The sequence below is a fragment of the Nesoenas mayeri genome (genome assembly GCF_963082525.1).
Source record: "Nesoenas mayeri genome assembly, chromosome: 19".
Lineage (NCBI taxonomy): Eukaryota > Metazoa > Chordata > Aves > Columbiformes > Columbidae > Nesoenas > Nesoenas mayeri.
In genome coordinates this window covers 12,160,707-12,185,326 of record NC_137568.1, presented here as the reverse complement: position 1 = coordinate 12,185,326, position 24,620 = coordinate 12,160,707, and the positions used below count along the sequence as shown (strand labels likewise).

The following is a 24,620-nucleotide window of genomic DNA, read 5'->3' as shown; positions in this document are numbered from 1 at the left end:
ATATCGATGTGAACACGTGGTGGCCACAAGGCATGGGAGAGCAGCTGCATCTGGAGAGTCAATTAGTGTCTGCTGAAAGAGAAGTGCAGAAATTCATCTGCTGAAATGGGATGTCCATGGATAGACAGGGATAATGATTCCTGGGGTTAAAAGCACCTACTTCACTCTTTTAGGGGTATTTTAGGAACTTCAGAGACCAAATGCCCGTATTTCAGTTGGGTCCTCGTTCAGGCTGTGAGTGGTTCAGAGTGACTGTCAGCATCTGAATCAGCCACAACAGGTTCCTTGGCCACTGCCTGTAGTTTATGTGCCGTTATGACTGTAACACTGAAATATTGTAGGTAGCAATACTTTAGCCATCAATTAGTACAGTAGGTAAGTGTAACCGTCAGACAACACTGCTTTGTCCAGTTATTTGTGTGATCAGAATTTAAATTTGCCTTGATGTGACTTACGGGTAACTTGTCATGACTTCTTTCCCCTTTTTCCCTAGGCAAGCGTGGGACCTGGCAGTGGATATTTGCCTTTCCCAGTTACCTACAATTATCGAGGAAGGAACTGCCTTTAGAGTAAGTTGGATAGAAACTGCAAGTCTAGAGGTGCCCAAACTAGTTACTGTCTTTGTTGTGTCGTTGACCGCCGCGTGTCGTGTTGTCGCTCCCCCAGCACAGCCCGTTCTTCGCGGAGCAGCTGACGGCGTTCCAGGTCTGGCTGACCATGGGCGTGGAGAACCGCAACCCCCCGGAGCAGCTGCCCATCGTCCTGCAGGTGAGAGCCCGCGCCGTGCCCCCCGCGCCGCGCCTCCCATGCCATGCCCCTGTGCCCCCGTGCCGTGCCCCCCGCGCCGTGCCCCCGCGCTGCCGCCCGCCAGCTGGCCCGGGGACACCCTGGGGATTCGATACAGCTCGTCCTGCGTTTCTCAGACCTGTGCAGACAAAGACAAAGAGCTTCTCTTCCCACATGGCTTCTCTGTCCTCTGAGCGAAGCTTCCTGCTCTCATCCTTTTGCAGCTTCCCCAGGATCAGGCTCTGCTGCCTCCTCGTTTGCTCTGGAGTAGCAGCGTTTTCACAGAGTAGCAGATCTTTGGTGTTTTCTCCTTTAGCATCTTCTCTTATCTGCCAGCTCTGTCAGGCAGACACTTTGTCTTCTCTCTGCTTTCAGAAATTGGGCATTACTGCAGTGGAAATAATTTGGAAATGGCTTCTTTTTCTGTCTGGTACAGCCTGGGAAGTGTTCCCTTAAATGTGATGCTGAAATTTTGCTGCAAGAACATAGAAACAGGTCTCTGAAGACCATGCCTGGAAGGAGTGTAGAGTTCCAGCAGACATCTGCTTAGACTAGGCAAAGTTCATCTGTTTAAAGGAGAAGTAAATCCAGGAGAAACATAACACTTCATTTCAAGTTCTGGTTTGTGGCACAGTGCGTATTTCAGTTGCCATCTGCTCTTGCCCTCTCCTCCCCTGGAGTCTGCATCCACAGAATTGGGAACCCTTGTCGAGGTAGCCGTGGTCTCCACCAGGCAGCAGAATTTAGTCTTTCTGTTTCAAGGAACGTGGTTCCGGTCACTTATACAAGGACATGTGATTTCTTTCACTGAATGTGAGCAGACTCACCTTCCCTGTTAGCCACCCGCTTGGTTTGAGACTGACAGCACCATCAATCTTCGTAAGACCAAATCTTCATTTCGCTGAGCCTCCCAGGCCTTGAGAGATGAGTTGGTGAGCAGATGCAGGTTTGTCTCTGTCAGGCTCCCGCTCCAGCACCACGTCGCTGCTTCCCACTGGATTCCTTGGCAGCAGAACGCTCTGCAGCAGTGTCACCTTGCAGTGCAATGGAGAGGTCACCTGGCAGAGAACCTGCTTTCCCTCCTGGAGCAAAAATGAGCTAGGACAATGTAATTATTCTTATACCTGAAGCATATTAGTTGTATAGCAGAGTAAGATTGCTTGTGAAGAGGTTTGAGGTACTTGGAATCAGAGGGCAGCTGATTAAGGGAGGGAAGGCAGTGCATTTTGGGTGCCTTTGAGTGTCTTTTTGCTGTGACTCCTTGGGAGCTTGGACGAGGCTGCTGTGCCTGGCAAAGGTTGGTTCTATTTTCCCATTTGGGACGTGTCCCTGGTGAAAAAAGGTGTTTGAGTGGCAGGGCCACGATGCCAGCTGTGCGATGCGTGGCTTTGTCAAGGCCAGAGCAATGGTCTGTTGTAAATGGCCTTTGATGCTGAGAAGCCACTTCCATGTGGAACTGTTGCTGTGCGCAGGGCGGGTCAGGCAGAGGTGGCTCCCGGTGCCCAGAGCAGCTCCACACCAGCCCGGAGTGGCCGCAGCAGCCGCTCGGTCTCGGTGCCCAGAGCAGTTCCACACCAGCCCGGAGCTGCAGCAACCGCTTGGTCCCGGTGCCCAGAGCAGCTCCACACCAGCCTGGAGCAGCCGCAGCAGCCGCTCGGTCCTGGTGCCCAGAGCAGTTCCACGCCAGCCCGGAGCAGCCGCAGCAGCCGCTCGGTCCCGGTGCCCAGAGCAGCTCCACACCAGCCCGGAGTGGCCGCAGCAGCCGCTCGGTCCCGGTGCCCAGAGCAGCTCCACGCCAGCCCGGAGCAGCCGCAGCAGCCGCTCGGTCCGGTGCAGGTGCCTCCTGCCCTGGGCTGCCCAGCCCATGGCCACGAGCAGCACATCCTGCTGCCGTCCCCTGGCTCCAGTTCTCAGGCAGTTCCTGCTGAGACATGGGCTGTTACTCCTATATTCTCCTCTGGTGTCCCGGCTCATCTCTCTTGCCTGCGTGGCAGTGGTATCTCCCTGGCTGCCGGGAGCCCGCTGGGCGGCGCGGTGCCGCGTGTGCCCCGCACAGGGCTGCAGTGCCAGCCGTTCACTCCAAGTTCCTAAATTGTGCGGAGACCCCCTACACCCTCATCCAAGTCTCTAGAGTTCATGTCAGTTTTGGCCTCAGGTTATTGTGCAAAGCGGTTTGGAAGTGGGAATAGAAAAGCTGAGAGAGACTTGACAGCCTTTTTTGGTTTTGAAAATAGTGAACGGAGCTTTTAAAGTAAGATACGATTTGGTTAAAGGTCCTTGTGGGATGCTAGCCGTGTTGAGATGTGGATTTACATCTTTACCTGGAAATCCTTTTCGGTTACATGCATTTCTCCCAGCTCCAACGGGCTGTGTGGCTGTAGCCGTGTTCCCCTGCGGCCGGGGGTACTGGCGCTGTGCCCTGTGCCGTGTGTGCAGCCGCCCCGCGCTGTCCCCTCCCCGCTTTCTCTCTCTGCTCTGATCCCCAACAGCTGCCCCCGGTGTTCCCGCGCTGGGGGTCTCTGAAGCACATTGCTCATCGTGCCAAGTTCTGGAGTCGGTTTCTGGCACAGGCTGGTGCCAACTGGGGCAGGATGACCAAAATCCTTTCTCTTGTGACGTCTCCTGAGCTCTGAGCTCTGGTGTTCGGGGTGAAGCGATTAGAGGAGTTCACACGTGCTCCTGTCTTTGTCTGCTGGACTTTCTCTGCACAGCCTTAGTGTTTAGGATCCGTTGTCCATCGTATGAGACACGAGCCAAGTAATTTAGTTATTCTTCAATATTAAACATGAAAAATAATTTAATTTGAATATGCAGTGTAGAAGAACACTGAGGAGGGGATGGAATTGCAGAGCTAAATCAACGAGTCTCCTTCCTGCAGACCCAGGCTGAGGGATGTTACTCAATTTAAAGTGAGGATTAAACGTCGCATTCCAATATCTTACATCTGTTAAGGAGATTAAGAACTGAAAGTCTGTCTGTTAATATTTCACACCAGGGTAGGTATAAGCCAGTAAACTACCACCTCATTATCGTTGTCAGACTCTGTTTTAATGAGATTTTTATTAACGACTAATGTGACCTTTTGCTTCCCTCTTAAGTCTCTTACATCGATTTGCCAAGGAAAGCAAAGCCTCTTTTTGTGCTTCTGAGCTGTTTTGAGGAACGAGAGGCTGGGCCTTTTCCTCCCCGCGAGTCACTCCTGCCGCCCCCATCACGTTCCTGCTGCGCTGGGGCGGGCAGCCGGTGCCGCGGGGATGTGTGCGGTGGATCCGTGGGGATGTGTGCGATGGATCTGCGGGGATGTGTGCGATGGATCTGCGGGGATGTGTGCGGTGGATCCGCGGGGATGTGTGCGATGGATCCGTGGGGATGTGTGCTATGGATCCGCGGAGATGTGTGCGGTGGATCCGCGGAGATGTGTGCGGTGGATCCGCGGAGATGTGTGCGGTGGATCCATGGGGCAGAGCCGCGCTGCACAGGAGCGGCAGCGAGGACAAGGGCAGCGATGCCGGGACGGGTATGGCCGTGTTCCGAGGGGAACGCGTGCGCTCCGGGAGGGCAGAACCCCCGGGGCGCTGTTCATGGGCTGAAGGTTTTCAGCAGTCAGCGTTTGTTTTCCTGCTTTATTGTTCGGACCGCCGGTTTGCTCAAAGTCACGTACCAACGCTGAGTGCTCTCACGTTTGCTCTGCGGGTGCAGGGATTTGGGCTTGTGTAGGACTAAGCGCTGCTCTCTCCTCCACAGGTGCTGCTGAGCCAGGTCCATCGGCTGCGAGCTCTGGATCTGCTGGGGAGGTTTCTGGACCTGGGGCCCTGGGCGGTGAGCTTGGTGCGTTGGCTGCTTATCGTCTTGGAAAAGTGCCATTGCTCTCACTATGGGCGATAAATACAAATGGTGATTTATGGCAGGACGATGTTCCACAGATTTGACAAACGACCAGCATTTTGTGTGTTCATGTGTGTGAAATGGAGCAAGCGTCCCTAAAAGAAAAGTTATTTGTATTAATCAAAAAGGCCAAATAGCTGTTTGTTTGCATTACAGCAAAGAGGAGTTCCTTGAGAATAGTGTAAAATACAGTAAGAGACAAAACCAGAGGAAATATCTGGGACAGATACCAAGGTTTGTCATATAAGATAAATAGCAGAAAAATAGCACACATATTTGTCCTCTGCTCTTTCAGATTACTGGCTGCACCATCTTCTCTTCATCTATTTGCTCTCTAGATTTTATAAGCTCTTCTGAGAAGGCAGCAGCTGCCTTCTGCATTTCAGACAGTGCTAGCACAGCGCGGATGGTAAATACCAATTAAACAGAGGAGTGCTTTAAACCGCTCTCATACATGGAGCTGTTTGTTGATAAAGGTGGTGAAGATGAACCCCCAGCTGGCCGTGGAATAGCTCTGCGATGGGACTTCTTAGTGGTTTTCGTTACGTTCCTTCTCCACCTCAGCCAAGTCTCTCCCGCACAGCACCAGGGCCCTGTGGCCCCGCTGGGAGGAGCAACGTGTGCGTTACAGGGGATTCCGAGCCCCTTCTGTGGGGTCGCAGCGCAGCAGCAGCTCGGCCGCCGCGGCCCCGGTGCTGGCTGGGTCGTGCTGTAGAAACCCCTTGGCCGTGTCACGGGGACGCTGGGCTGCTCCCAGGTCCTGGGGTGCTGTCACCTGTATGTCCCCCGGTCCGTGTCCTTTCTGCTGTGCTTTGGGAAGGAACCTGCAATCACGGCGGGCCTCTCCAAGGTTCCCGTGTCGCCTGCCCCGCTGCGGGCGCAGTGGGACCCCACAGAAAGCCTTGGGGAAAAGCCGCTGTCAGGTGAGAGGCCCGTTTAATTTCCAGGGGGAGGGCTGTAATTATTGAGCTTTTGCAATATGTTTACCTGTGAGAGCAAATGGCCCCGTCTGAGGAGAGCGCAGCGGATCATGAAGCGTAAAATAGCACAGGCTGTGACGAGCAGCAACTTCTGCCAGATTAACTCTGAGTCTCCGTGGACCAAATGAGTCTGAAAATATCTGGTGACATCCAAGATTAAAATGAGCAATAGACAAATGCACAGAGATCCCCTCTTCACTGATGTATGGAGCTGTTTTCTGCCCGGTTTGTTGTGCATGGTGGCTGTGCTGCGCGGGTCCCCAGCTCAGCAGGTTGCTCTTCCCCCCTAGGCGCTCTCCGTCGGCATCTTCCCCTACGTGCTGAAGCTGCTTCAGAGTTCAGCTCGCGAGCTGAGGCCGCTCCTTGTCTTCATCTGGGCCAAAATTCTGGCGGTGGACAGCGTGAGTACTCATCAGCTTGGCTGTTTCTTTGGGTTTTCAACAAGCTGCCTTTTTTTTTCCCCACCCGTTTGCTTTATCCAGTTGCTTTAGAGCTGAGACCTTCTCCTGAGGTACTTCAAAAAGATGCTGTATTGTCTGTTCAGGACCAGCACTGTCGGTTCTCAGAACGGGCTCTGGGGACTCTCCAGATGTGGAATTTTTCTAGAAATCAAGCAAAAGTCATTTTTGGTGACCTGAACTCACAGGTCCTGCGCCAGGTCTAGCGCACGTGCCCATGCATTGATTGTTGCGATGGGAGTGTTGAACCCCCAGAAGAGAAGTTGCTCCCCTTGTGGGTCCATGATTCTGGTCTTCTCTACAACATTTGGGCACCTTTTGGGATAAGTTTTAAAAACAAAGGCCTGATTTTTAAACCAGAGCTCTAGTTTGTAGGTTTTTCAATAAATAATTAAGCGAATAAGTAGTTGTAGATAAACATATATAGTCATATATATGACTCGGTGTTTTGTGGGTGCAATTAGTTGAGAAACATGAAATTATTAGGAGTAGTGCACACAGTTAATTGCAGACATGATTATAAGCTGATACAAAATGGTGTGAGCTGCTTGTAGAAGTTGGTTCTTGCCGATTTGAGGGTTCATTTTTGTTATATCTCTTCCATTTCGGTATGAAAAATAATACTGGATTTGTTGGAATTTTTCTTCACTGTTGATCTAGCATTGTCAGGTTTAGTTTTATAAATATATTTTCATTAATATCCTAAGAGGATTTTGGAAAGCAAAGAAAATGAAAACTATTCATCTTGGAGCGGCTCTGGCAGAGGCTATTCGGGTGCATTTCTGGCTGGCGCCTCAGCCCCGGCTGCGCTGGGGCGGTGACGGGTCCTCCCGCGGTGGCTGTGCCGCCGGGAGCCCTGTCCTGCTCCCCCTGCTCCGCGGGGCTGCCACGCTGCTTCGGGCTTTGTGTTATTGTGCTCATTGGGTTTAATCTGTCTCTGTCTCGTTTGCCAGTCATGCCAGGCTGATCTTGTGAAGGACAATGGTCACAAGTATTTCCTCTCCGTTTTGGCAGATCCCTATATGCCGGTAAGGACAAGTCATCTTTATTCAGGCTCTTGTAGCGTTTGCTCAGCGTGTCTTGGTTGAGATGCAGTTGGTGCTAACGGGACCGTCCCAGGTCCAGCTGTCGCCCCAGCGCTCCCCGCTGTGAGCTGGGTCACGGGGCAGCCAGACCGCACGTGGGTTTGCAGGCTTGTTCAGAGCCAGGGAAGCGCAGGTTGCTGGGTGGGGGCGATGGGAGGGGGCCGGGGCAGAGTCCCCTCTGCAGCCCAGGGGCTCGTGTCCCTCCCGCAGCACAGCGCCAGAGCTGGGCTGCAGGATCGTCACAGCCTGTGGCGTGTCTCAGGTGAACCAGCAACAGAGCTGGATGACGAGAAAATTCTGCCCTTCTTTTCCCTCTCTTGTTCATTTAATGTGATACAAACTGAACTTTGAATAATCTCATGTTTCAGAAAGCATGAGATATAGCTGTTCTCTGACCTGTGTTCTAGATAATAATTAGTTGTGTCTTGTTTTAAGGCCGAACACAGGACAATGACGGCTTTCATCCTGGCTGTAATTGTTAACAACTACAACACTGGACAGGTGAGTCCCAACACCTTTTCTTCTCTCCAGCCTCTCTGCGTCGTGCGGTCGCTGTGCTGGGGGCGCCCTGGCTCGTGTTAAGCACAGCCCTGCACTGGAAGACTGAAGCAGAGGATTGCTGTGCGTTATTTCTGTGCGGATTATAGCAGAATGGAGCTGGAGGTGGGCCAGACGTGCGCAGCCGCCCTGGGCAGCACTGACGGGCGGGAGGAACCGCTGCCCAGGGCTGGCCTGGAGACTGCACGGCTGCGATCGGCTTCTTGGGAAGGGCTTATGGAACGAGCCATGAACCTTGGGGCTCTGACAGCATGTATTGCCAATGAACAAACCCAGGCTTTTTACCTCACAGGAACCTTTTCCAATACTCAGCTATTTAACTAGCTGTGGCAGCGTGTAGTTGACCTTCCCTTCATGCTGCTTCCAAATGGTATTTTGTACCAAAGTCAGTATATAACCACTGAATAATTATTTTCTCTTGATTTCCTGTCTATTTCAGAAATAATCTTCTCTTTCGATGATGAGCTGGGAAGCTGTCATCCAAATTAAATGGCATTGATTTGTGTTTTAGGAAGCCTGCCTTCAAGGAAACCTGATTGCCATTTGCCTGGAGCAGCTGAACGATCCGCATCCTCTCCTGCGTCAGTGGGTGGCCATTTGCTTGGGGCGGATTTGGCAGAACTTTGACTCAGCCAGGTGGTGCGGGGTGAGGGACAGCGCTCACGAGAAGCTCTACAGCCTCCTCTCGGATCCCATCCCAGAGGTAAAACCCCAGCGTCTGAGGTGAACGCCAGTTGAATGGTCAGGTTTCTGGCAGAGGGCTGCAGAAACCCTCACAAAGCCAGGGCCTTCAGGAGCTTTACAGCTGTGTCTGGTTCAAACACAGGCTGAGCTGGGACAGCCTGGGAGCCCTGGAATTGTGGCACTGGAGTTAGGAAACTGTGGGTTTTGCTTGCTGACATGGCAGAAGCTTGTTAAAAATGTGGCCCCGAAACTCACTGCGTGTTGCAAAAAAACCTGTCGTCTTTTTGTCCAAGGGTGAAAACTGTTCCCCTCCCGGTACTTGTGTCAGATCACCTGGGCAGATCCCTCTGTTCTTGGGATCTGGCGGAGCTCACCCCGGTTGGAGCTGCTGTCTCCCCCGATCCATGAGCGCGTGGCTGAGGACAGTGGTGCAGCGCGCTGGTTACGGAGCTTCACAGCCCCGCAGGAACGCCCTGCCTACCTTATTCCTCTTCATTAATATTGTGGGCAACATCAGCTGGAAAAATCACCCGTGGGAAGATCACCAAGTATTCTAGGAAATTAAATATACTCCTGTCTATGTGCATACTTAGAAGTCAGTGCCTTGCTGAATCTGTTTTGGTTTTTACTCTCCATGGGCTTTCATTTAGCCCTCACTGTTTACCTCACACACTAATCCAGGCCTCCAGATGTGCCATTTGTGGGCAATAAAACAATCCCACTGGCAAACTTGGGGCTGGAAATGAGAGGAAAATAATAAAGGCTGTTTGTGTCTCGCAGGTTCGCTGTGCTGCCGTCTTTGCTCTGGGAACGTTTGTGGGCAACTCAGCTGAGCGGACCGACCACTCCACCACCATCGACCACAACGTGGCCATGATGCTGGCGCAGCTCATCAACGACGGGAGCCCCATGGTGCGGAAGGTACGGCCGGGGACCGCGCTGGCGAGCTCTGTTCTAACAGACCTTGCGGAGAACTCCGCTCATCCACAAGCAGCTGCTCCACGGCGGAGTCTCGCAGCCCCAGATCCTGCTGGGGGGCACCGTGCACCTGTGGGGACAGCGGCACAAATGGCACCGGCCGGGGCTGAGCTCGGGATGCCGCTTTAGCCACTTGTGCTGTTTCAATACACGTGTTACAACATTTCATTTACTCTGCAATACAAGGAGCCTGTTGACAGGAATTGCACAGTGTAGCATGTCATCGCGTCCAGGTGTTGGCAAGATTGTTGTTCAGATCCAAATGTTCCAGCTGTTTAACACTGGACCTCTGATTTAGCTTGTATATTCCACTAAGCAAATGTCTGAAATAGGAGTAACAATCTCAGGATTTTGTGGGAACTTTTATACCCTGGAGTGGGTTTTTTGTTGTTGGTTTGTTGTTTTTTTTAATTTAAAGAGAGTGTAAAGGCAGGATAAGGAAGGGCAGCAATTACACTGGAGTCCTCTTTGGGTGCACAAACCAGCGAGAGTTCTTGCTGGGCTGCTCTTGCACTGATGATGTTGTTTACTGTTCTGACTGCAGAATTTGACATGACAGGATCTCAGTTTTAAATGCGGTAGCAGCGTGCTGCCGGAGATGCGGAGTGTGGCAGTCCTGGGGGAGCGGGAGTGAGTGCTGTGCAGGGACCACGAGAGCTCTGCTGCTTTTAGAAACCACAAGGATGGATGACAGGCAAAGTAATTCTTCAGGTTTTGGAGAATTACAGTTTCTGGTGTGCCATTGTACATCGGTGGTACATTGAATACTTTTTGACATTCTGGATTGTTCTTGGTGGGTGGACTTAGGTGTCCTAATGCCTGTGTTTACTCAGCTCGAACATCAATACCGTGGCAGTTGTCACCAGCATTGTGAGGATTAATTCTTGTTGTCTCGCTCCAGCATTTCATCAGTTTAATTCAGGAGAGAAACGCGTGTCATGCTATAAGCTCTTTGAGATTCATAAATGTCTCTTTTGGAGATCAGCCTCCTGAACAGAGCGCAGCAGCCGGAGCCAGCGCTCCCCCTCTCCCGTTTGCTGGTTCCAAGAGCTCCAGCAAGTGGAACCGAACAGAGGGGCCGAGTTTCCCCTCCCCACCCCACCCTGCTGATTCAGCTTCACCTTCCCCGCACTCCCCAGCCCTCCCCGGTGACCGGGGCTCCCGGCTGCAGCTGCGAGGGCGGACGGAGCGCTGGTCCCTTGCGGGTGGGCGGCTCCGTTCTCAGGAGCGGAGCGCGCGGTTCAGCGCAGGACCCAGGCAGCGGGGGTGTCCGTGGCAGAGCTGAGCCGTGTCCCCAGGGGCCTCTTGTTGGTTTCCGTCCCTGTCAGCTCGGAGCAGCTGCAGGACAAGAGCTTTGGCCACGTGCGTCCGTGAGCAGCGTGGCAGAGCCGAGGGAGCCGGGGCTGCTCGCTGATTCGGTACCGTCTGCCACACTGCGCCGGTTTGGCAATACTGGGCAGAGCGGTGGCAGCCGGGGCAGGGATGGGGACTTGTGAAGAGTTAGATTTGAAGCAGACTGCTCAGGCTTTCTGCAGTTCACCCCGGAGAAGTGAAGGAAAAATGATTGGTCTGGTTGGCCACCCAGTCATATAACAATAATGACCCTGTTGTCCTGTGTTTCCCTTTGATCTCTTGTTTCTGACCATGAAATGCTGTTTCTTGTGCTGTTTCCGCAGGAGCTGGTGGTGGCTCTGAGTCACCTGGTGGTTCAGTACGAGAGCAATTTCTGCACCGTCGCCTTGCAGTTCATGGAAGAAGAGAAGAATTACCCGCTCCCTTCCCCAGCTGCCACAGGTGGGTGATCGTGTCTGCGTGGGCAGGAGATGTATGGCCTGAAAGCGCTTGGAACTTGTGCTTGAGGAGTTGGCCCAACACAATGAAATTCTTGCCGGTGGTGATTTATCAAACAGCACCGTGGCTACAAGGCCGGGTGACGTGTGGAGCTCTAATGCCTGTTCAGCACTATAATATATTGCACTGGAGAAACGTGTCCTGCCGAGCCCCGGCCTGGAACAGCCGTAACTCCCCGGCAAGCTGTAGAGACTGGTCACCCTGCCAAATCCAAGGGATTCCCATCAGATCCACACTGCAGTACGTTCATCGCGCAGTACACAGGCTTACCAGCCTTTGTTTTTCCCCTAAAATGATACCCGAAGCTTCAGTGCTGCGTTACCTGCTGCGGGGCCTCAGTGCGCAGCGCTGAACCAGCCTCGCTCTGCTGCCCGGTAGCACCGGACGAGCAGCAGTGGAGAACCCGATGGTCCGTGTAGCGGTCCCATCCCTTTTGTTGTGTCTGTTGCTCTATGTGAGGAATGAGAAGTCCTGGTGAAATTGTTGCTAACCTCATGTTTTCTTTAGATGTTAAGTACTTTGGAAACCTTGAAGGATAATGGGACTGTTGCAATGGAAACGTGGAGACAACAGCATGTGCTGTCTCTGCAATGAGTGGTTTCATCCCTCTATTGTCTGAATAACTAAATCATATTGGAAAACAAGTTTCTCTGCATTTGTCCTTTGTGCTGCAGGAAATAAATATTACCTGCAGTTTATATAGTGCTTTATCCAAAAGAGTCCTGAAGTAGTTGTAAGTAGGATGCACTGGATGCATTGGCCTCACCACCATAACGCAGCCACCTCTGCGGTGAAGTGAAGCAGCTGTTGTGAAGCCATGGACATGGGACATGGCCCTGTCCTCGCTGGTGATGGGCACAGGGGGTCTTGTGTCAGACCTCATTCTGGTTTAGCCTAAGGGGCAATGACTGAATTCTGGTCATGTTGGCAGTATTTTAGTTAGAGATTTGCTGGGAAATAACCAGAAGGCCCTGATCGCTTTGATTACATCTCTAATTGCTAAACTGTGTGTCCACAGAGGGTGGCAGTTTGACACCGGTGCGAGATGGTCCATGCACACCGCGGCTGCGCTCCGTCAGCTCCTACGGGAACATCCGCGCGGTCACCACAGCCAGGAACCTCAACAAGTCCCTGCAGAACCTCAGCCTGAACGAGGAATGTAAGAGAGACTGCACAATTCTTTGATTTCTCTTTTCCCACCTCTTGCAGGCTGGGAAATGCTACGTGCTGGACACTGGGAGCTGAAACCACCACTTCAGCCCCGCTTGTCCAGGTGCCAGCTCCAAGTGCTTACATGAGAAGCGCCTCATAATTAGTTTCCATTTTCTGGCTGTTACTATTGATTTTTCTGAGTGTTTGGGGACCAAAAAGGTGCCTTCCAACTTCCTGACATACACAGATTTTTAACTGGATCATTTCTGACCTCTTGACACTTAACGCTGTATTTAAACATTCGGTGTTTAGAAGGGGACGTTGTGGGTTTGCCTGCACCTTCACGGAGCGTTGCAGGGTTCAGGAAAGGGCTGCTGTGCCTGGGTGAAAACTGTTCTCTCTCCAGCTGTTGTTTGAGCGCCTGCCCCTTTTCCTTTGGCAGCTGGCAGCTCCGTGGCGTTTTCTCCGGGGAATCTCAGCACGAGCAGCAGTGCCAGCAGCACCCTGGGCAGCCCCGAGAACGAGGAGTACATCCTGTCCTTCGAGACCATTGACAAGATGAGGCGAGTCAGCTCGTACTCTTCTCTGAACTCACTGATAGGTGAGCAAAGACTCTCTTACCCTGCCTTCGCTGTCCCCTTTCTCACACGCGTGCACCAGCTTTTGTGGGAAGTCTGGATCTTAGCTCCTGCTACATCTCGCTGCAGCCAAACTGCCCGTCCCGCTGGAAATGCGGCTCGGGCACTTGGTTGGGCTCCGTGCGGAGCACAGTCCCTCCTGCTCTGCTGGGGGCTGGAGGAGAGCTGGACGCTTCACTACAAGGGGCAGCAGTCCCGTAGGAATGTGAGCACAAAAACGTAGCGTATGCAGGAGCTTCACATCCACTGCAGTTCTGTTGGCTGGAGGATGGCAGCGAGGACTCACCCCGCGCCAGCGCCTTCCCCTGCTTGTTTCTCATGTGCTTGTGTTTCTGTACAGCACAACCACTTCATAGCGTTACTCAGCCAAGCAAGCCTCCCCTAGCTCATTTCTTACACAGGTTTATATGTACATTGTTAAAATAGGACATAAGAAATCCCAAGCTGTGTCTTCAAAGCAAAAAGGCCGAGTGTTTCACAGAACTGTGCTCCTGCGCAGGGAGTGCCAGGGCTGATCCCGCCGCCTCCAGCCCCCGCGCCGGTGTCTCCCCAAAGCGGCAGGAGCAGCACGGACTCTGACACCTCCCACACTCCCGTTCCCTGCCTGACTGTCTGGGTGATGCCCAGAACGCTGCAGGGCGAAGTGCTGGAGCCCAGGAGGAGAGGCAGTTTAACTTGTATTTATGCAGCACATGGCTCATTTGTGTGTAATGGATTATTTGCATTTCTTTTATAGAGCGAAACTGGAATGTTTATACTGAGCTGGTTCAACTCAGTTGTTTCTCAAGTAGTTTTCTCAGTCACATCCAATTGCTGCAATAGCATTGCTTTGAATTAGCAGCAGTTTTTCAAACAGTAGAGGCCATTTGGGGCGGTGGCACAGGCGACAGGCAGAGGGACACGGCTCCTTGCAGGGGAGGCAGGAAGAAATGGCACAGAAATGCTGCAGGAAGGCTCTGGATTGTCTTTGTGATCACTGAATGTACCTGCATGTTTCTAGCCTCCGAAAATCAGTGCAAAAAGAGCGGTGTGACAGTCCCCCGGGGTGACAGGCCTGTCCTGGCTGAGCAAGCGTTGCGCTCTGCTCTGTGTTTGGTGGAAGAGCTGATGGCGACTGGGCTTTCCTGGGCTGCAACGTCCTGAGCCCCTGTGGCAGTTTAAAACCGCATCTTCATTAGAAACTTTATCAGTTCATTTGCTTTGGATTGTAGATAATGAAATTGGCTCTTGTAAAGCATGCCAGGAACGTTAGGAAGTCTCTCTCCATTTTGAGCTAGAACTCGAGTTCCCCTCGTTTCCCTGGTGCCCAGCGCTGCGTGTGTGGTGGCTGCTGTGTGTCCCACCAGAGCTTCACCACACAGGTGAACCAAGGGAGACCTGCAAAACAAAACGAGCAGTTCTCCAGAGCCGCCCTCATTCCTATTCAGTCGGAAGAGCTCATATCCAGCTGGAAACCACAGAGCTTATAGAAGTGTTTAAAATTCATAACTCACACAGAATCCCATTACCTCCAGCGTTTGCCTGCTCAAAGCCGGGCTTTTCTCATTCCTGCTGAAGGATTGCATCCTGCAGCCTGCTCTCTGCGGCTCCCCAAGGAAAGGTTTCAGCACGCCGGCAGCCCAGCGCCACGCGGCCGCTTGCATTAACCCCTTTCCTTCAAGTCCTGCTGTGCACCCACATCTGGCTGCAAACGGGAGAGGGGGAGGCACCCGGAGGTCCGCCCGGGTCACAGACGTGTCTTCACGAAGAAGCGTTTTGCTCTGCTCTCTCTTTCAGAAGAATTAACAGTGGTTTGGCTCTGCAGGAACGATGCTGCCAAGTATTTGAGACAGGCAGAGCTGTAAAAAAGCTGCTTTGGGCACACGGGTAGACTGTAACAAAGCAGAAATCTGGTCTGTAATAACACGAGTAGGAATTGGCAAGCGCAGTTTAATTGCGTGTTCTGTACTCTGCATTCCCTGGGTTGATGCGCTGATGTTCAGGACTTTCTTCCTCTCCTGCAGTTTCAGGAACATGGTGCTAGAGGGATTATTCTGGATCAGTCCATCCACTTCACTGACATTCGGCATCCTACAGCGTATTTCTTCCCACAAACAGGAGGAAACCTTTCCAGCCCTTGTGCCATTTCCCAGCCAGCTCCCGGTGCCCCCACGCAGTGCCCTCCCCAAACGCTTTTTCCACACAACTCGGCATTCATCTTGGTGGCCAGGAAATGTTTGGTTTAGTTTAGTTTTAAGGTAGGAAAAGGGAAAGAATGAAGATGGGGGGATGCATACCTTGAGGCTGATTATTCATATCCAAACGGCATGATTAAAGTCTTTGTCGTACAGAGAGCATCAGTGGTGAGATTATGTTAAGGAAAGATTAAAGAAGGAGGAAAAAAAATCTTGGAGTGCTGAAATGCTGGAGAACAGGGCTGCAGCAGCACAGCCCGGGCAGAAAACTGTTTGCCGTGTCAGAGGATCCGTCCTAAGAGCGGCCTTGAAGTGACCCGGCAGGGGTTGCTGCAGCGAGGAGAGCCGAGATGGACAGGGAACCGCAGCAAGTGAGACTGAGTGTTGGACACTAAGCAGTGTATTTAAATGCGCAGACATAATGAGGAGTAACAAATCAACCAGCAGAATTTATAAATAGTAACTTGCACAATACAATACAATACTAGCAAAATACTAGCAAAATACAGGGATGCGAGTGGTTTTTGGGAACGGCAGCTCGGCGCAGGGGCTGCCCCAGGCCAGGGCACCTGCTCTCAGGGAACAAACTCTCCCAGTGAGCTGCTTCTGGTTTCTGTTGGAACAGGAAGCAGCTCCAGCTTTGCTGTGAGTGGCCGCCAGGGCTCGGAGCGTGCGGGAGCCCTTTGCACGGCCCGCGCACAGACCGGCCTGCGCGCCGCAGGGCTGGGCAATAAACACCTGCTCGCTGTTCCGGAGCAAACAGGCTGCTGTCTGCGTTTGTCGTGTCGGGTTCAGAGAGCACTCGAGGTTTCAGCTGTTCCTTCATCGCAGTGGCTCTGCCAGTACCTTCTGTGTCACTCATGAGAAGAGGAGACGCTTGCGGGACACGGTGACAAAGCAGGTGGGAGCAGCGCTGATGGGCAGCGGGTGTCCGCGTCCCGGGCGCGGCTGTGTCTGCTCCAGCGCGGTGCTCCGTGCGCCTCTCCCCGCGGGCGGGACGTGGGGCAGTGCCGGCGCGTGTTCTGCTGCTCCGCTGAGCGAGAGCGGCCGGAACCTTCCTCTGGAGCCCCAGGCTGGGCATCCCTGCAGGGACTGTTGCAGGGGCAGAGGGAATCCCGTCAGAGCTGGCCAAAACACAAAGAATAACTGAAAACACCAGCATGCATTTTTGCAGCCGCCGTGGTTCTGCCGCTGCTGTGGTCGGTGACCGGGGTGCACGGCCCTTCCCGCGGGTCCCGGCGGCTCCGTTGAGCTGGGACTTGCGCGTATGCAAAGAAAATCAAAGCCATCAGTAGAGGCAGGCAATTTATTCTTGACATTCTTAGCGGAGAGGAGTCATTTTGTAAACGTAAATCTATACGGCAAGGTCCATTTAACTGGCTTTGAATCAGTCTGACTAATTACAGAGCTGTCTGCTTAGATTAACACCCCGTCCCCCTTGCTCGGCTCTTTGTTTGCATCTCGTGGATAGTTCTTGCATTTTATTCCGTGACATGAAATGGAGCTGCCGCTCCTCCTGCCACGTGTGCTGCCGCCGTCGTGCCGGTGCCTTGGGCTCTGGTGCCACCAGGAGCGCGTTGATGCGCCCGCCATGAGCCGCTGCCGCGAGGAACACGGCGCTGGGGGATGCAGAAGGGACCCGCTCGGAGCCCGAGATGCCTTTGTAGAGATTCCCTCTGTTCTTTTCAAAGGCTGCATGAGGATTGCACTGGCACACTTCTGGTTTAAATTTGGGATGTTTTTTTTCCATGAAGCTTAGGTGTATAAAAAGCGTTGTTGGGTTCTTCTCGTGGCTGCGTCATGAGCGAGGTGGTTATCAGAGACACTGGAGAAACTGATGGCTGGCCTTTCGCTCTGCCTTTTCCTTTCCTTTTACTGTCTTTCGAGGGCTTCAAAAGCAATGGAGTGGTTCCAGTTCCGCATGGGTCCCATGTGAGCTCTGCTCAGGAGCGCAGTTGGACGGAGCCCGGGCTGCGGCTCCCGCCTGCCCCAGCACCCTGCGCCTTCGGTTCCTCTCGCAGCTCGTAGCACTTTGTCACTCCCTCTCTTGCTCTTTCTCCTTCCTCCTCTCCTTTCTCTTTCTCTGGGAATAAAAGCTTCCAGCATAACATGGTGACTGCAGAAGCAAAGCCTGGAGAAGACGGGCAGCATTGTGGCGCCAGCCCGGACGGCTCGGGGGCAGAGCCTGGCTGTTGTGTGTGGACGTTCTCTTGACGTAAACATGGATATGAGAAGTCCTGCAGAGGACAGTGGCTGTGCCTGCTGTGGCCACAGGCAAACCCTGGGCTCGGATCTGCGGCGCCGGGGGCGGTTCTCTCCCCAGTCCCCCATGTCCCACGCTCAGGACCCCGAGTGCTGCGCATTTGTGTCGCGTTTGGTGACCAGGGAGCCCTTTCCCCCTAATGCAGCCCTTCAGATTCAGGGCCCTCCAGAAGCACAAAAGGAAATGCAGGAACAGCTTGATCTGTCATTTGCCATTGATTGTGACTCATCCAAAATCCCTATTTTAGTTTCTTTTTTTGTTGGTGCAACCACTTGATCTTGCCCGAGCGGCTCAGCTCCAGGTGAGGCGTCAGGACCGCTAGACATGGGGAGCGCTGGGAGAACAAATAACAAAGATTGGCCTGAAAGCAGCACAATAAACCGTTCACAGAATTTTGTCGGTTGTTGCAAATGCTCTTTCATTTGATTTGTGCTTTGGATCTGTCCGTCCCTTCTGCTGAAACACCGAGCGGAAGGCGTTAAATAACAAACTGGCAATTGAGAAATTGATGCGAATGTCAATAGGAAGTGCTGAGGTGGACTTGCTGCTTCTCAACGGTGCAGGTCCTAAAGCTTCAGTTTTAATATTACACGTTTGGTAAAACTGTAGAAAATATAAAGTCCTGGCCATTCAAGCTAAGTATTAATGCTTAAAACAGCAATAAAAATAACCATAAAAATATAAGCTAGTAACTGGTTTTATAGTGTTTTAGCCCAGGAACTGCACAGACACTGTTATCTGCCCTTCCAGATCAGGTGCTTCAGGAGCCCAGAAAACCAGCACTTGACTGGACTTATATAGGCAGCCTTTAATTTCTTTCTCATTGTCCCACTTGCGTTTTTCAAGCACTTGCGGGGTTCACAAAGACAACATGGAGACACAATGCCCACACGGGGTGTTTGAGCTCTTCTCTTGTTGTTCCCTTCGGTGTCATTGCGACGTTTGGAGTTCTGATGAGTGTTCTCACATAAGATCAGAGCGTCTGATGGATCATCATGTGCTGCAGGGCTGCCTTTTCTTCTGCTTTTTCTTATTTTAGGTGTGAGTTTCAACAGTGTTTATACCCAAATTTGGAGGGTGCTCCTACACCTCGCTGCCGACCCCTACCCGGATGTCTCGGACCTGGCTATGAAAGTTCTCAACAGTATTGCCTACAAGGTACGTCCTTCTGGGGTCACCTGTGTCCCCGAGGCTTTTCTGTGTTGATTTCTTCGTGCTTGGGCAGAGCATGGGTAGACTGAACTGGATAGATCCATTGCCGGGCTCTGGTAAGTGGTCCAAATTCAAACTGGATCTATTGCAGGAGGAGCTTTTAACGTTTCAAAATGATAAACACTCATGGGAACTCAAATAAAGAAATGGGGGAGGGCCTGGGGTTGTTGTAGGATATGAATTAGGCACAGACCTTGGACCTTAGGTCTTATTTAGAAGTCCCTGGGAGAAACCTTAAAGATACTTCATTAAATTATCCGTTTGCAAACCGATTTAGATAATGCAAGTGGGACTGGCCTGCAGACTGAAGCCACAACGGCTCTCCAACCCAGGTGAACTAGTACATGTGAGTCAGCATGCAGCCCCGGCACCCAGGCCCCGCAGCACCATCTCATCCCATCGCATCCCGGCGCCGCGGCTGCGTCACCGCTGGGGCCGCATCGCCCGGCAGCCGGAGCACCCTCACCTGCCCCAGCACCAGGACCCCAGGCATCCCCTGTCCCTGCCGGGGAGCCGCGGGGCACCTTCCCCCCCGCTTCTGGTTGCTCAGCATCAAGCCCATGAGCCATTGCAATGCCAGACGGCCTCTCTTACTGGTGATTGCCAGGGAGTAATCCTGAATCTTCACACTCAGGCTTCTCAGCGCAGGTTGCAGTAAGAGATGCCAGCATTGTGCACCACCATCTTAATGCCTTAGAGATCTCTTGCTTTTCAATCCGATTTTCGGTTGAGAAAACGGTTACCTATTTGAACTCTTCTGTCTGTGTTGAGTGTCCGTGTCAGTGAGTGGCAAATTGGAGGCTGGGACAGAGAATCCTTGTGACAGCGGGAGCAGTGGGGTCAGCCTTCCCCGATGATTAAGCTGTACAACAAACTGCTGTCAGGCTGGAGACGCCAAACTGAGGTGAAAAGAAAAGGTGAAAGCTTTCCCTCGCTGCTCTCCGTGCACGAAACTGTTTCAGTTTTTGTTTTGGAAGGCTCTTTGCAAAATGGAACGATCCTCCTACCATGAGATTAAAAGGGGCGCAATTGTGATTGTTGTGTTGTGATGTCTGGAGTGAACGTTGTGACTCGTTTGGTGTAAATTCTGTGTTGATTCTGAGTTTGGACCCCAATGTCGTGGTGCTGAGCGGAGTCCAAAAGCGCAGGGGCCGGGCGTCCCGCTCTGCCCGGCCTTGCTGAGGCAATGGCTCTGCAAACGGGCTTGCAAAGTCAGAAAAACATTCCCATTTTAAAAGATTTTTATCTAAGGATGCTTCAGTGAACAAAGCTTATTGGTTCTTCTTTGCCTTGACCGCAGGATCCATAAGGAAAGTATTTAGAAGTGCAGTTTGTGCGGTAGCTTGGGCAGCTGCGCGTACAGCGGGTTCGGTGCCGTGCACGCTGCGGTACCGTGGGCTTCGCTTTGGCCAGTGGCACCTGGCTTAGGTGGCTTCTAAACGGGCTGTTTGTGTTAAACAAACCCCCTGCTGTGAACAGCCCCCAAAATGGAATGAAGGCTTCACACCCTGGGTTACGATCTGCCCTTTGTTCGTTTCGTTAGGGACAGAGCTCCCTCCTGGGCCGTGCTGCCGGGAGCTACAGCCCGGGCTCGTGTCTCTGCCGCCGGGGGCTCAGGCGCATTATAGCCCTTGTCTGATGAGCAATGCAAATCGGTAACAATTGCATCTCTGCTAACGGTGTCTGAGGCCTTTCCCGGTGCTGGTGAAGCTTTGCTGGGTGAGAGAGGAGCAGCCCGGGTGCTGCCAGGGGGCCCTTTGGCCCTCCCAAGTACCCGCAAACAGCACAGCTTCCATTTTGTTATTTGAATTTTACCATTGAAGAAAAACAAAAGTTCATTTTCTTGCTTAAACAAAAATACAGCTTCAGGTGAAGTAAAGCGCTTTGGTATCCTGGAGTTTGATCCTTTTGTTCTAATTAATACAAGATTCAGGGAACATGAGGCTTCATTTTGGAGCTTGGACATCGGAGGGTCTCTTGGATTGACACAAGTGCACAAGCTGCTGCGGTTTGTACGACGGTGCCTGTTCCTGTTGGGCTCCTGGACTGAGAGACCTGGACAGACGAACCACGGGCTCGTTGGGAGGGTGGTGGCAGTCACCGCCGGCCTTCGGGAGCTCAGCATTCCGTGCCCTCGCTCCGCATGCTCTTGCCCACGTTTGCAGCAGGGGTGTCAGTCGCGTTGCTCGGCTGCCCTGGCGCTCAGAGCCGGCGCTGGGGCGGCGCGTTCGGAGCCGTGTGTTTGAACCCCGTGGTCAGACCTGGGCCAGCCCTGGGCTGCCGTGACGGTGCCAACGTTCCATGTATGAGTCTGCGTTTGGGAAATAGTTATTTGCAAGGCACTGTGTGCATTCAAATGAGACCGGGCCTATTCAGGCTTCTTAACGGAGCCATGAATATAGATCTGTCTGTAAATAGGGTGATGTCTTTGCGAGCAGCCGGTGAGTAGGCTGCACAGACGTGCAGGCTTCCTGCATGGGAAATACGCCGGTTTGTTTTATTTCGTGGGCTGATGAGACGTTGCTGGTCTGGCGCAGATTGCGGCTGTGTTGTAATTTGTATTTATGGTGCGGACCGAAATGGTGCAGCTCTCCTTCCCAGCCTCATCTCTTAAAAAGTCCAAAACATGCTTTTTGCCTGTCCCAAAACAAAGGACCCGGTAAGCAATGTTGGCCTTTTAAGACTTTTTGAAAGCACTTTTCATTAAGGAAGTTTTCCTTCCTGCCAGGTTGCTTTGTCCAGCTGCTTTTAATGGCAGGTTGAGGCTGGATTACCCCAGGAGTTGTTCCCCACATCACTCCTCAGTACAGGCTTTTCCGTGCACGAGCAAGTAATTCCAACACCGTGCTCTTGGTTTGTTAACCTGGAGTCAATTTGCAAAATTATGAGTTACCGTCTCCCCTCTTGAAAAGAGGTGACTTGGGGGGCAGAGCAGCAAACCCCGGGCAGGGGACCCCAGCAGAGCCCTGCCCCACGGTGCCCAGCAGAGCCCTGCCCCACGGTGCCCAGCAGAGCCCTGCCCCACGGTGCCCAGCAGAGCCCTGCCCCACGGTGCCCAGCAGAGCTCTGCCCCACGGCACCGTGCTCGCTGCGCTCAGAACACAGGGCGAAGGCTCTGGGCAGCCAGAGCCTCTGAGTACCCAAAGGGCACTTTCCGGTGAGTGTTTGCTGACTGAAAAAGTAGCAAAATCATCTTTCGTGCTGGGAACTACACAGGGGCTTTTTTTCATACACATTTTTAAACACCCACACACACTAACAGAGCGCTTAAGCTCATTTAACCCCAGGTGTGGGTTTGTATTGGATAATAACCAGCGGCGGCTGGTGCGTTGCGCTCTTCGCTGTTCAGGACTCCGCTGTGTTTTCTCTCCAGGCCACGGTGAACGCCCGTCCCCAGCGCATCCTCGACACGTCCTCGCTGACCCAGTCGGCCCCTGCCAGCCCCACCAACAAGGGCATGCACATCCACCAAGTCGGGTGAGCTCCGGCCGCTGCCGGCTCCTGTGCCCGGGGCTGGGGGCTCCCGCTCCCCCGGCGCCGGCACCGGCGGCTGAACGCGCCACCGTCTCGGTAGCTCCGCGGTGTAGCTCTGGTAGGGTGTTTGGAAGCAAAAGCTCTGGGGAAAGGTCTGGAGATTCTTCCTGTGATTCTTCTTAAGACAAAGAGTAACAAGCCACACTAATTATCTAAAGATGAGTTGAAAGGCAGAGCTCCATGTTGCTGCTGTACTGATGCTCTGTGTGCTACGCAGATTGCCCGGTCAAGTCTGATCTGCGTTTCAGCTGCTAGAAGCCAGGGTTACCTGGTGACCCACAAGCGATGCCTGAACTGCAGGGAAGCTGAGATAATGGTGTGGGCGAAGCTAGGATTTGAAAATTGGATAATTTCCCAAAACCTGCTCTCCAAGAGCAAACACCACATGGATCCAGCGGTCCCGTCATCAGTGTGCACCAGTAAAGGGTCAGGGCTGGAGCGGAGGGCCCGGAACTGCACAGTGATGCTGTTTTAATGTTTTCCGATAGTATAATGTAACTGTGCAATAAGATAAACCTCAGTATACATGTAAATGAAAATGGTTTTGTGTGGGCTGGCAGGACTTGCAGTCCCCACTGAAACGCCGTGGCTGGTCCGTGTGCCACAGGTCGGACACCGTGACCTGTGGCCGTGGGTGTCTTGGGCATGTGAGTTCCCAAAATGTGAGTTTTCTTATCCTGAATCTGGCGTTGATGCAGTCAGGAGTCACTCTCTCTTGGGGCTTTGTACATCTTTTGGAGGGATGGGCGATTGTATTCGTTTGTTTTAGCAGAGGAAGCACAGCAGTGAAGTGTGAGTGTTATAAGAAAGGAACAAAATAAGAGCACCATAATTCACATGCGAGAGCCTCATCTCCAGCGATACCTAAACCCTTCCCCTCTTTTCCGATCTCCAGAGGGTCCCCTCCAACCACCAGTACAAGCAGCTCCAGCCTGACAAACGACGTGAGCAAGCAGCCGGTCAGCCGGGACATGGCGGCGGTGCGGCCGGCCAACGCGGGCGGCGTGGGCGTCCAGTACACCCCCCACTCCCACCAGTTCCCCAGGACCAGGAAGATGTTTGACAAAGGGCCGGAACAGGTAACGAGACTTTCCCTTCAGATCTGACTGGGTTTTGTTACACATTCTGTTCTGTGTGGTTTATTTCTGCGTTCTCTCTGGTTTGCTTCTGGCTGCTGTTAACTCCAGTTGGCTTCCTCTAGCTGGTAAAATTAAAAATTGATTAATTTTTTTCTTCAGGATAAGTTTTGTTTTATAGCTTTGGATGGGGCATTTTTCACTTCTACTACTAAGAAGTGTTTAATCAGAGTTGATTGTTCATCCTTTCATAAACATTTGTCTGCCTGAGTGATAACACGGAGTCAGATCTGTGACCCTCAGATGCTTTTTCTCCAACCTCAGCAGAGCAGGGACTGAGGGGGAAAAGGGGCAGATTCCTCTTCCTTTAGCTTACAAACCGGCATTTTGCTCAAGAGACTGGTAGGTGCCTCTGCGCCAGAATGTTCACCCTTCCGGCAGCCCGTACCCGCTCCCACTGTCCCCTCTGCGCTGCGCACACGGGGGACGCGAGCCCAGGCTGTTCCCGGGGGGACCAGAGCTCGTTATGGGTCTCGCTGCTGGAAGCACGTTCATCAGTTAAGAGCTGCAGGACCCCTGGGGGGAGCAGCAGTGCCTCCTCTTTTCAGCATGAAGCCAACAAAAGATTTGCATACATTTTAGCATTCTGAAGCCAGTCATCAGATACCGAGCATTTTCCATTTGCAGAAGCGTGAGGGGCCGGTGTGGGGCTGGGGGAGCAGTGGGGCAGGGCTGGCACAAGCGAGTGCTCCTGAATGTCACTGCAGACGAGTCACAACAGGTTACAAAGAAAATAACCAAACCACAACAGCCGAAGTGTTAAAGCCATAGCAGGAACACCCGCACTTCTCGTGGGGATGGCAGCGCCGGCCTGGGTCATGTTTCTGAAAAAGCAGAGCAAACCTGGTTGAATGGAGCAGTCTGCCCGTTTTCTGGACGTCCTGAGCCTCGTCACAGATACCCCGTCCACGCATGCCCCTGGCACGGAGCTGTGCCCGGCCGCGCCTTGTCCTCGATCATCTTCGCTGCTCCGCTGTTTCTCCTGCCAGGTGCCCGGGAGACCATGAGGAGACTCATCCTGGGACTGACGCTTCAGCCCTGACTCACGCGCAGCGCGGTGATGTCTGCGCTGTGCCCATGGGGGAACTGCGCATTTCAAATGAGTTGATGCAAGGACAGTGATCTTAAAGCTGGATGTAAAGGTTTCACATCCCTGGCACTGTGATTGAGCTTTTCTGTGCCCGGGGATGTGCCGAAGGCAAGCTGGTACTTCTGTGTTTGCATCTTGTCCGTGTGAATGGGAGGG

General features: G+C 52.8%; 1 protein-coding gene across 2 annotated transcripts in view; it reads left to right on the top strand.

The window, feature by feature from the left end:
* RPTOR (regulatory associated protein of MTOR complex 1) overlaps positions 1–24,620 on the top strand; it is an 86,263-nt gene that overhangs the window by 36,018 nt on the left and 25,625 nt on the right. For both annotated transcript variants that reach the window (XM_080356491.1, XM_080356492.1), the window contains exons 10-23: positions 494–569; positions 667–768; positions 4,531–4,614; positions 5,942–6,052; positions 7,063–7,137; positions 7,630–7,695; positions 8,264–8,455; positions 9,217–9,357; positions 11,091–11,208; positions 12,284–12,424; positions 12,860–13,018; positions 18,532–18,650; positions 22,078–22,181; positions 23,134–23,317. In XM_080356491.1, coding sequence (XP_080212617.1) covers positions 494–569; positions 667–768; positions 4,531–4,614; positions 5,942–6,052; positions 7,063–7,137; positions 7,630–7,695; positions 8,264–8,455; positions 9,217–9,357; positions 11,091–11,208; positions 12,284–12,424; positions 12,860–13,018; positions 18,532–18,650; positions 22,078–22,181; positions 23,134–23,317 — 1,672 coding nt within the window. The remainder of the gene's footprint in view (positions 1–493; positions 570–666; positions 769–4,530; positions 4,615–5,941; positions 6,053–7,062; positions 7,138–7,629; positions 7,696–8,263; positions 8,456–9,216; positions 9,358–11,090; positions 11,209–12,283; positions 12,425–12,859; positions 13,019–18,531; positions 18,651–22,077; positions 22,182–23,133; positions 23,318–24,620) is intronic.